The sequence below is a fragment of the Tympanuchus pallidicinctus genome, unplaced genomic scaffold, assembly GCF_026119805.1.
Source record: "Tympanuchus pallidicinctus isolate F22 unplaced genomic scaffold, pur_lepc_1.0 scaffold17, whole genome shotgun sequence".
NCBI classification, from domain to species: domain Eukaryota; kingdom Metazoa; phylum Chordata; class Aves; order Galliformes; family Phasianidae; genus Tympanuchus; species Tympanuchus pallidicinctus.
Genome location: NW_026294690.1, coordinates 1,408,044 through 1,420,543, shown reverse-complemented (window position 1 = coordinate 1,420,543; position 12,500 = coordinate 1,408,044). Strand labels below are relative to the sequence as shown.

At 41.8% G+C, this 12,500-nt stretch overlaps 1 protein-coding gene across 15 annotated transcripts in view; it reads right to left on the bottom strand.

Annotated features, from left to right (window-relative positions):
- The window catches only part of PBRM1 (polybromo 1), a 61,128-nt gene that overhangs the window by 39,645 nt on the left and 8,983 nt on the right, over positions 1–12,500 (bottom strand). For 10 of the 15 annotated variants that reach the window (XM_052678380.1, XM_052678382.1, XM_052678373.1 and 7 more), the window contains exons 9-12: positions 11,821–11,906; positions 8,877–8,975; positions 6,418–6,509; positions 2,473–2,686 (exon numbers count right to left, since the gene is read on the bottom strand). In XM_052678380.1, the coding sequence (XP_052534340.1) occupies positions 2,473–2,686; positions 6,418–6,509; positions 8,877–8,975; positions 11,821–11,906 (491 nt within the window). Of the gene's footprint in view, positions 1–2,472; positions 2,687–6,417; positions 6,510–8,876; positions 8,976–11,820; positions 11,907–12,500 lie in introns of those variants that run through there. The other 5 variants (XM_052678377.1, XM_052678389.1, XM_052678384.1 and 2 more) reach the window with 4 other exon arrangements.

Genomic DNA, 12,500 nt, shown 5'->3' with positions numbered 1-12,500 from the left:
GAACACGAGACTCCTTTCCTGAATCTATGATGGTTGCCAAATGCTGGCATGGTTACCCAGGTTGGCCGTAGAGAATGGGCCATGTGCACAGTGAGGTGGGTGGTAGGTGGCTCCATTCCAACCCTGGCTTCTGTACAGAGGAAACAAGGAGGACACTGCAGGCATGGAAGGATCATTTCCTGCAGCCAGAACAGCCTGAGAGCAGCACCCAGCTCATGCCACCAAGGATCACAGCGCTCAGCGAGTGATCAAGATGCTGGGATAGCTGTTATCTGCTCGTTAAACCAAATACACATAGAGCTGTGATATGCTAGAGATGATAAATCATTTAGTGTGGATTTTCCTGCATTTAACACACAGACTCCTGAAATACATGATTAGCTGCAAAAGCTCCTATGGCAGTAGACACTCAGCCACCCATTTCACAGTGCACTCTGGCAGCATAGCCCAAATATCCAGGTGCCAATGCAGCAATCACTAGGAGACTGGGATGCCAGGCTGTACACTAACACCCTTACTTTGTCACTACAACAATTAACCTTCTGTTAATTGTCCCCATCTTGTCCCCCTCTAGACCCATCACCTTCTTGTCCTCATCTAGGACCATCAGGTGCACACCTTGAATCTGCATCTTCAAACATGCAAACCAACAGTAATCATCTACTGTTCCCTCCCCTCTAAAAAAAAATCCCCTGCCCCCTCCCCCCCAAAAAACAAACAAACCCAAAGCAAAACCAAAAAAACCCTTCCATTCCCTAGGAATACCAACAAAACCATGCTTGTTTCAGTTTTCCCTAATGAACAACAATTAAGTACACATATGCATGACTTCAGGGCTTTTATGCATAATAAAGGAGAACGCTACGTGGTATTTAACAAATAACTGAATTTCAGAATTTGCTAAAGCTACTTAGACAATTATAAATACTTCATATTATAAATATTATAAATGTGTACACACACTATTTCTAAAAAAACTGTGCTTTATTTTCCAAGCTCTCAGGTAATGAGAAATATCATCTTCTTCTGAATTTCTTTATATATTTGCATGCCATCTTTGGACTGCTCCAGCAGCCAAGGGTAACCTGACTACTCTGTAAGGGAAACAGAAAAGCCTAAGGCAAATTATCATGTACTAAGCACATTTTCAAAGCAACATTTCTCTCAGTTAAATCCATATATACATAATTAGAACCAGTGCCCTTCTGTACACTCAGATTAAATGCTCCCTATCAATGATGTTCTAAATTTCATCTTTTTTTCCAAAAAAATGTGCTGGGTGGTTCCTTCAACAAAAAATGCCTCCTTTGTCAAGTCAACAGCTGTACTAAGACATAAAGAAATAACTGCTTTAAAGCCATTGACGGATAGCTAACCAGTGTGGGATTTTTTCTATTTGCTTCCCAAACCTTTATCCCATGACAACAGAGTAGGCTGGCTGTTCCATGGACGGGGAACCAAGCACACGAAGGTGGTCAGCAGGGCAGAGACCTTGCCAGTCGTGAGCAAGCAGGTTCAACCTAGAATCCAGGCTGAATTTTGGTGACTAGGCAAAGGCAGGAAGCCAGGCTGGCAGGTCAGAGTCCGATCCAGGGATGGCAGCCAGGGTCAGACAGGACCTGTGCTCAGGGACATAGCAGGCCCAATTTCAGTCTGGGAAATCAGCCTGCAGGACAGAGTCTCAATAAGTAGGGGGATCATCGTGAGTGCATGGCCAGGCTGTGGTGTGCTGGAGCACACACTGCTACCACACAGCCCAGGGCAATGACTGGAGCCCAAGGGCTGAGCTGTAACAGGGCTCCTGGGTCCCAGGGCAGGAGACTTGGGCCACTATCCTGGGCCACTAACACTTCTCATGCACTCAGCACCTTGACATATATCCAACCATAATAGCTCCATCATAATAGCTTCTCTCACACCACTCAAGGAAGATGATGCTCGCTGTTCTTCTTTTTAACCTGGTTTTTACCCAGTAACTGTGCTCTGAGAGCTGATGAGCTTCTACGGCTCATAGATTTAGGAATGGTGTGTTGCATGAGCACTCCAGACTAGCTAGATCATTAATGAAAATATTCTCCACAGTTGGACTGTGTCATAGACAATTTGCTTTGCTGAAGACTATTAATGTACAAACCACGGCAGTAAGAGGTAAGCAAGCCACTGGGGTCAAGGAAAGTGCATAACCTAGGGCTCTGCAGAAACTTTCACCTCTGCTGGCTACCAACCCTCCAGAATTATTGATATGGCACAGCACAAATGAAACACCATGTAAAATAAACCCGTGGACGGCAGCCATTTATAAAAGATGACCAGAAGACTGATGCAGGCTGGCGTGAAACAAGCACCAATCAAAGCACGGAGGAAAGATGGTACACGGTGCATCAGCAACCTGACCACAATATAGGACTTTGGAAACAGAAGAAACCCTTAAATATTTTCCCATCAGACGTAGTTTGCATTCTGTTTTCTTACCTGATCTGCTGCAATGAAATAGGTGTTTTAATTTGCTGGTAATAATCAGGATACTTTTTCTTGGAGGGCAACTGGAAAAAGGGTTCAGATATTAGCTGGCCCTGATTATTTCGGCAACTTCTAACTGTATCATAAAGCTGATAGAGAGGATTAGAAGTGTCCATGAAGGAAGTAATACTCTCAGCTTCAGACTCTCCTTCATAACGAGCAGCAGCTGCACAGAGAGAAAGGAAAAATGGGAAACTCTCAGCGAACAAGTCAAGTGGATTTCGTTGTTTGACTTTTCAAATAGAGAAAGAACTAAACAAGAACAAAAGAGTCCTTCAGCTGAGGGCATTCAGCCACTCTGGCAGTCAGATTCACATCTTAGAAAAGGACACCACAAATGGCTGTACCTCATGTGCCTCAAGCTGATGGGAAAACAGAAAACAAAAACCACCACAACACATAGCTAGATAGCAAGCTCTCTTAGCACATGAGACTCAGCTCAGTCACTGGTAACACACCCTGCATACAGAAGCACTGAGAAGTATGTATACAGGAGAGTACACACCAGGACCACTCAACCACATGCTATTAATAGGGCAGCTATAGAACATCCTTATTTACCCATTTAAACACTGATGTCAATATTCGTGCCAAATATATTTGTGCACTGAGCTACAGTCATGCTGCTGCCCAACTGGAGTACACTACAAGAACATGAATTGACAAACCACATCTCAAATCTGCAAAGGTGCTCAGACAGGGAAAATGGCTGAACTAAACACGATGTTTTTTGTATGCATGTGAAAAGAAGTGACTTCAAAACTTCTGTTATCCTTTAAACTCTAACATTCACAGCCCAATTAAGAAAACTGAACTTTAACTGACAAGACTGACACTGAAGGTCACCTTTAATATGCAGAAAATGAAGAAGTACACATTTTGGAATGATTATTATGAACTATTTCTGCTAATTATAAAAAGTATTTATCAATTTTATAGAGACTTTGCCAGCTAACTTGATGAAGCAAACAGTAAGTTTCAGGATTAGAACAAACAAAAAGGATACTGTGATGAAGTAACATTTACTGCTGACAAAACCAGGAAGCACACAGCTATTTATTCCTTAACTTCCCCTCTTACAAATTCCAGTTTAGATGGAAGCTTGGTGGATGACACGCTGGATAATTCAGTTGCACAAAAGACAGCTCTCAAATGCTCATGGCATTTTCATTATTGCTCAGTAGTGGCTGGCAGTGTTTCAGGTTTTCTACTCAATTTCAGTAAAGATATATTGAACTGATGACAAAGCCAGAGGGCATTCTGGCTGCACGCAGCACAGTGTTAGCATCTATCCTCTGCAGCCTGACACTGCACGTCTATGCAGACCTGCTAGCCAAGACAGATGCAAGCTAAAACACAAGCAGACCTCAGTAGATGCACAAACATGACAGAGATGTTCATTACTGACTCAGAGGAGATACCTAAAATTATCATGTGTCCGAATGCCAATCAGCATCAAATAATTGCACAGCATCCACTGCAGTAGCCTGCAAAGCAGGAGCTGGACAGAGTAACTTCAGCAGGAAAAAGAGACTGGAAACAGTGCTTTGTTTTCCCTGAACCTCATCTATCAGCCTGACCATGGAGAGAAATCCTTGCAGCAAAGAAAATGCTACCAGGTACAACAAGTTTCCAGACTAATTATGCAACAGAAGTAGGCTTTGCTTTTGTTGGCTCAACACTGCAGCTCTCACTGCTCCACCAAAAATGAATACAAGGGAAAAAGGAGAGCTGCTTCTAAGAAGAGGAAAAAAAAACACAGGAAAGAAGGACTTTAATATTCTGTGACATGGTAGCCAGCAAAGAAGCAGTTCAATACTCTGGTCAAGACAGGTCCTTCTTTTGCAGGCATTCCCCAAAATGAAATCTAAATAAATTAAACAAGCACTCAGAGGAGAATGTGTACATAACACCTGAATGAACCTATACATATTTTTATTACAATGTGTATGCTCTTTCAAAGACATGGCAATCACTATATATCCAGAGGTATTCAGAAAGTGATAATGTCCTCCCAGCAGGAAGCATTAACGCATCTTGACGACTGAAGATGTATTACTCAAAAGACAAAAATCCTTATTTGGCTACACAACCAAGCACATAATGCAAGACCACAGGCTCTTGAACATCCAGAAGCAATAGGTCCCATAAGAACACATTAGAGAGGAACAGTTAGCAGGTACAGAGGAAAGAAAACAGAAATAAAAATTTCAGGCAGTAACTATATGTGTGCCCTTAGTGCTGACAGAGGAAAGAAGCAGAGTGAGGAAAGCACAGGAATGTATACAAAAAAATAGTCTTTAGTTATTAAGTAACTTGCTTTCATCAATGTCATGCACTGAGACAACACGAACGCTTGAAGCCTAACAAGATAGATGCTAGTAAAATCAAAAGCTGCAACCAGTCCTAAAGGCATAAACCTTATGCCTTTTTACGTTTATAGTGAGGATAACTTGTAATGGAGCTGCAAAAGCTGCTCATGTCTCAGTACGTTTGAGCTAGAAATCTTCCACAAGCTCCATCACACCACGACACACTCTGAAACTGTGAGGATAAACTCCAAGTTGGAAACAGTTGCTTAGGCAACTGCTGCACTCAGAGATGCTCACAAAGACTGAGCTCTCTGTACCAAGGAGAAAGTTCTCTACGCTCTTTATGTCCAACCCCCATTTGTTTCAGTAAGTGTTAGGGGAAAGACAGATACCAGAGCAACCAATAAAAAGACTGCTTGCTTTTAAGGAAAATCTTGTTCACTCTAAGAATGAAAACATAGAGATGTCCAAAGATATGCTGGAAAGACTGAGAAACAGTGACAGATATCTGCCAAAAAACTGCCCCTTTGATGAATGCAATAGGATAACTTCAGCAGTACTAAGGCAAAAATCTTAGACACACACAAGGCCCTGTGCAAATGACATCCGTGTCCATGGCAGACGTGACATCTGAAAGCAATTAAACCACTTGAAGCATTTAAATCCTGAAGAAGCAGAAAGCTGTATGCTCCTACAGCACTGAGGTGTGGAAGGCCTGCAACTGACAAGCACACTGAGCCACAGGAATGAATATTCTCTCCACCTCTCCCAAAGAGGGGAGCCAGAACTGAAGCCTAGGCTAACCAGGAACACAGATACAATTCTAACATGAAATAAAACACACCCTATGTTAAAAAAAATGTAACAAAAATATTAATAATCAGATATCTGCTCTGAGATAATGTAAGGAAATTACAGAGAATGCAACTATTGAGAAAGACTAACTTAAAAGACAGACTACAGTAACGTTGGCCAATACTGAAATATATGACATAATGTGCGTGTTATAGCAGATGTTTATAATACAATGCTATAGCATGCTTATGAAACTAAAGGTGCTGTCTCAAGGCATGCCTTTTTATGTACTTTTGTTTGAACATGAGTCCTCACGCAAGATCACATTACTGCCAGATTACACAAGATATTTGCAAATTAAGTTCTATTATTTAGCTTTCCTTATATCCCATATAAATAGTCTTAACCTTAAAAAATAAAACCTGACAGGCTCTTAGAAGAGCCACCGGCACAAGCCAGCATGAAGTTTCTCTAGGAAAACTGCCACATCTCTTAACCCACAGAACATGTAACACTGTTTTCAACATCTCCTTGTCTGTTCCACATCAGAAGGAACAAAAACATGTAACAGTTTCCCAAAGCCTTTGGGAGGGAGGATCAGTTTGGCCAGTTGAGCCTATCTCTTAGCAGCTGCACATTTATAACTCAGTACTAAGATGAAACAGTGACTGGACTTAACAGAATTATATGCTCAATTTTGAAACAGTAAATATAATTCTGCAATAGAGTGATATTTGAAGATATCTTTAATTAAAGAAAATAAACAGATAAATTGCATATCAGCTCCTACCAGCCAAAGCAGCATCCTCATCACTTTCTGATCCATACTGCAATGCCATGGTTATTGCTGATAAACGATCCCCCTGGGCTGATCTTTTGTTACTGTAAAAAGAGGGAAGAAAAAAAAAAGATTTCAGAAGTAAAAAATAACAAAAAGTTCTTCTTATTAAATCACCATTAACAGCCATCCTGAGTGAACCAGTAAACCAGTGAAGCTCATGACAGCTGCTTATCAGGAAAACAGAGATGGCTACAGAGAAAGAACCATAGAGCTCACCAAGCTGCTAACATCCCTTGAGACAGCCTTCATTTTAACAGGCCGGCCCTCTAACCAGAAACTGCCCATGCAGTCCAAATGTCAGAGCTCAAGCTATGTATCTTCCGTCCTACTTCAAATACTTAAGTATTTGTGTTACTAATTGGCACTTATGGGAATAAGGCTTCCCAATTATCCCAAAATTATATAAACAAATCTCTTATTTAATCCTGTTTTATAGGGATTGGTCTACATTAAGAAATTTAGCACGTTACTGGTTGTCTCCCTTTCCTCCAGCCCTGCCTGCACTCGTTCAGCATGCGGAGTGGTTGTAAGTGAAGGAGCTCTTAACTGGTCTCACAACATCTTCAGCATCAATCTTTCTGCCTTTTCTCCCAAATCTGGGGCACAGCATCTCAGGTGTTGCTTACAATGACACTGACTCCATACAGGCACTCAATACCTGAAAGAGCCGTGCTGCTGCTGGGCATTAGGCCACAGTTTCAAGGCCTACACAGAGAAGACTGGCTGCTTCCAGACAGTAGCTAAGCCTGCTGGCATAAAGCCTCTGCTACATACCAAACATCTCAAGTGATGAATGAAGAACAAACTGGACAGCCTGCAGTAAACCAGTCTGCCTAGTAAGTCTGCCATAAGCACATCAGCAACTCAGTATTAATGGCTTGCAGGATATCACATATCATAGAATCTTTTGAGATGGAAGGGGCCACTGCAGGTCATCTGATCCAACTCTCTGCACTGAGCAGGGACACCACAGCTCCACCAGGTGCTCACAGCCCCTCCAGCCTGACCTTGGCTGTCTGTAGGGATGGGATATCCACCACCTCTCTGGGCAGCTGTGCCACTGCCTCACCATCTTTAAAAAGAATCTTATTTTTATCCAATCTAAAGAGGAGTCGGGATTGCTCAGTCTGGAGAAGAGGAGGCTCAGGGGAGAAGTTATTGCTCTTTATAACTACCTGAAGGGAGGCTGCAGTGGGCTGAGGGTCGGCCTCTTCTCTCGTGTAACTGGTGACAGGACCAGAGGGAATGGCTTCAAACAGTGCGAGGGGAGATTTAGGCTGGACGTTAGGAAATGCTACTTTTCTGAAAGAGTGGTCAGGCAGTGGAATGGGCTGCCAGGGAGGTGGTGGAGTCAGCGACCTGGAGGTGTTCAAGGAACGTTTGGATTTTGTGTTGAGGGACGTGGTTTAGTGAGTGCTATTGGTGATGGGTGGATGGCTGGACTGGGTGATCTTGTAGGACTTTTCCAACCTTGGTGATTCTGTGATTCTGTAAAACTCCTCTCTTTTAATTTGAAACCATTTTCCCTTTTCCTGTCACAACAGACCCAGCTAAAGAGTCTGTCCCCCTCTTTCTTACAGCCCCTTTGGGTACCGACAGGCCGCTCTCAGCTCTCCCCACAGCCTTCTCTTCTCCACCTGCACAGCCCCAGCTCTCAGCCTGCCCTCGTAGGGAGGTGCTCCATCCCTTGGGTCATTTGCCCACATCTCTCCTGTACTGAGGACTCCCCATCTGGACACAGCACTCCAGGTGAGGTGTCCCAGCACAGAGGGGCAGGATCAGCTCCCTGCCCTGCTGGCTGTGCTGCTTTGGATGCAGCCCAAGATACGGTTGGCTTTCTGGGCTGTGAGGGCGCAGCGCCGGCTCACGTCCAGCTGCCATCCAACAGCACCCCAGGTCCTTTTCAGCAGAGCTGTGCTCCTTCCTTACATCTCTCCCAGCCCGTACTGATAGTAGGAGCTGCCACAACCCAGGTTTTGTTGGTTTCTACTTCCATCTCTTAAATATTAATTCCTACTTATTTCTTTCAGTTTCCAATATCATTTTCCTAGACTTACAGTTTATTTCCTTGTGATTTTTCACACACTTTACTTTGTAATGAAGTCTAGCACATCAATCTTCAGAATATTCTAAGGAAACATCTGTACAACGAGTATATAATAACAAGTGTTTGAAACATGAAATATAAAAATCAAACACAGAAGTGTACTTACAGTAAAGTACCTTCTTAAACTTACTTCATAGGAAGGAAATATATTTGAAATTTCAAGAATATTCGAGTCAATATTGAAAATTAAAGAACAGTGCCAACTTAAAAAAAAAAAGTGCATATGTATTTTTTATTTTTCAAGTCAGCATTTCGACGTGACGATGACCCAGCTTTTCCTCCAAGTCCAAAATTTACTTACCGAAAATATTTGTTAGAAGAATTTCTCTCATCACCCACACTGCCTTTACCCTGTGAGGAAGGACCTGTCAGCTTGGAAGCAGTCAAATTTGATGGCGTCCTTAATGCAGGAGAGATAAGCCAAGGAAAGGGGGAAAAAAGAGGCCCACCTTAGACCCAAGACAAGATGCAGCAAGGCTACAGCTCTGTACAGAGTTACTTCGATAGGTCAGACAAAAGCTTCAGAGACAGGCAAAAAAAAACATTTTAAAGCTAAAAGTAAAGCAACACCAAGATACATTTAGTGCCCCAGCATTCTGATACTGATTTTGTTTATAAAAAGCCAGAAGGTCACGTTTAGATCGAGGATTAACAGCTATACACACAGCTCAGCCTACAACAACACGTGAGCAGCCAACAAGACACTCCTCAGCACCAACATAAAGCTACCCATACCAAATCATGTTTGATCAGTACTTCATAGAAGTCACAGTGTGCACAGTCAAGGAGTTTTATTTTGTCACTTGACTGAAGGGAGGACAGCTAAATGCACCGAGAAAGAGCAATTAGTGTGACAGCAGACATGCAGGACTCTGTGCTGGGAGAGCACAGTTATTTGACACAAGTTAGTGGCATGAGAAGGAGTCTGAGCCTGATCCACCAAAGAGAAAGTGACATAAATTCAGAAGAAAAAAAAAATTAAAGGAACTTATGGGGGTATTCTACCAAAATCAGCAATAGGTAAAAGAGACTGTCTGTTGAGACAATCAAATCAGGAAAAAATGAATGATTCTGTGATGTAGATTCAGCAGAATACAAAAAAAACCAAACATGGTTCAATTAAAAACAAAACGAGGCAAAAAGAAAACCACCAGGCAGTGAAATACTTCAGAACAGCAGGTGGGAGGTTTGGTTTGGACTACACCTTTCTCTCACCCAATTCTTTTGCACTAAAAAATAAAAATAAATTAAAAAAAAATAAAAAAATAAAAAATAAATAGAATAGTTTTAAGAAAGACAAAAGCACCCCACATCCCCTACTATAAAGGGCAGTTCACCATTACTGTAGCCTGTTTCAGGCACTACCAATACTTTTTGCCAAGTTACAGAGACGAAGAAAGGGAGCAGTCAATTAATGAGACATTCAGACTACTTCAAGCCTTGCAGATCCACAGAGAGCAGAATACACGAGAACGTAAAGAATCAGGAACCTTAGGAGTAGAAATGGGTTGGCAGTGCAAGAGAGGAATTCAACTAACAAATATCAGTGTGATTTATCTGTCATCCCTTTTGATGCAAACAGCTTAAGTTTGAAGAAAAAAAAGTAAGACTCCAAATTAAATACAACTTGTGATATAAAGAATCACAGAACCACAAATGGCTCAGGGCAGAAGAGAGCCCAAAGATCAGCTAGCTCCAAGCCCCACCACGGGCAGGGCTGCCAGCCACTCGGTCAGGCATCAGATGGAGCTGCCCAGGGCCCCATCCAAGCTGGCCTTGATGGAAACAAAAACACCTCCACACACGGGGCACCCACAACACCCTGAGCTTCATCAATGCAGCCCAACGTAGCAAAATAAAGAAATAAAATCACAACTTATATTAAAAGTTTCTGGGCATATATGGAATTCCTGTTCCATCCAAGCTAACACACACGGAAACGATGTGTCTGTAGAACCAAGATCTCCTGGCACCACACGTACTTGGAGGAAAATTATTACAATGTGCATCAAGAATTACTCCTTAATGCTTCTGCTTTTGTCTGTTCCTTTACACGAGGTGTTTTGCTCACCGCTCTGGCTGACACCTCACCCACGTATGGGAAGCATGCTAACTCTGCGTGACTCAATCAGAAAAACCACAATGTAATTGAGCACTGAACAGTAATATCCAAGCAGGTAACTTTCATTTCTTTCAGACATAACAGTATTAAAAGTAAAGTCTGTGGCCAACACCTTCTAAATATTTTTCAGGGGAGAAACAAAACATAACCACCAGTACAGAATCTGCCTCTCAGTCAACAGAGGGTGCTGGGGTTCTCAGCTGTACAGCACAGACCTTTGCAAGGAATGAACAGCATTTATTTTTCAGCATGGAGTGCCAGCAAACAACTTATATAAATACTTGGTCCATCCTAGAATGAGTTTGCTGACTCCCTGGAGGACCTGCAAGACAGTGGTTTGTTTTTTATATATATATGACACAGCTCATACTGAAAAATAATATTTAAGCTTACTTGTGACTGGTGACTCAAAAGTAAAAATATAGAGAAGAATAAATTCAATTGCAGTTTAGATCAGAGACACATGTTACGACTGCTTTACTTCTTTGTAGGTAGCAGCTTCTTTTCAGGTAGCAGTATTTCCTGATTAAGCTCTTTCTGTGAAACAAATACAGCTGTCAAAAGCATTTCATATCTGCCTGCCTAAATACCAAAACTATCCCTTTCTGATTTTAAGTCCAGATTTTCAGTGTCTTGTGCCTCTTTTCATAGCCAGAAATAGGTTTTCAAATAAGAGTTCATATAACATGGCCTCTGTTCTACATATCTGTTGCCTCGGGCCTTGTTGCTGCATTTCTGTCCCTACCCAGATAACTGTGAGCTCTCAGCTCTCAGCTCCTTACAAGGTGCAACACTACTCAGTACTTTTGGCACAGCAAAGCAAAACAACGCAACGTTTTCCATCACTGCTTCTCCTCTGTTCTTACCTTACAAACACACATGGAAGCAGTTGGCCAGAGCTTAAGAGAGCCATGAAACATGTACAGAAATACTCATCATGGATGCATTTGAGTAGGAAAAAAGAAACAAACAAAAAAGAAACCACCTCTTTCCAAAGGTTATAAACCACAGAAGAACAATAAATGTTCATGCAATTATTTCCCAGGATATTCCCCACAGCAAAATTAAGGGAACAACTACAGAGATTTTCACAGCCTTACAAACAGAACTCTATTTGTGGTACCTGAGTCGGAGACTTGACTTGGCCAGCTCGCTGTGCTCAATTTCAGCCTTTTTCATATTAAATATTTTTTTAATTGCATTTGCATCCTGTCAATGAAAAGAATGTGCTTGTTTATGGATGAAAACAAAGAATGTTATTTTCAGGTAGAACCATTCAAGGATCAGGAACAAAAACGGGTTTTGGTTAGGTTTTTTATGTTGTTAATTTTTGTTTTAAACATTTCTAAATGCTTAAATGATTTGGACTAAGTATTGAAGTACAGAACAAAATCTCCATGCAGTGGCCATACAGTGGCTGTAGAAACATAAAAGCTGAGTAGCTTGAGCTCATTTTCTCTCACATGTTTAAAAAAAAATTAAAAAAATTAAAAAAAAACAGGAATATCACACAAGCAGATGAGTTTCCGTGCCTTTGAAATTATTCAGCTACGGCTATTGCTGAGCTTTAGGATGTTCCTTCTCCCTCTCTCTCAGGAACAGAGTTGATACTTGAAGTAACAGTTCAAAAAGCAAAGATCACAAGATTTGAACAGGTTACAAGCCTGGGTAACTGAAGCCACAATCCTGAAAGCAGAGCAACTGGAAAAGTCCCATAACCACCGGCACAGGAAAGTCACAGACATTGCAAGGTCTCCTACCACGAAGCTCATAGGAACATACAAGCAGTTATTTGTCACTGAA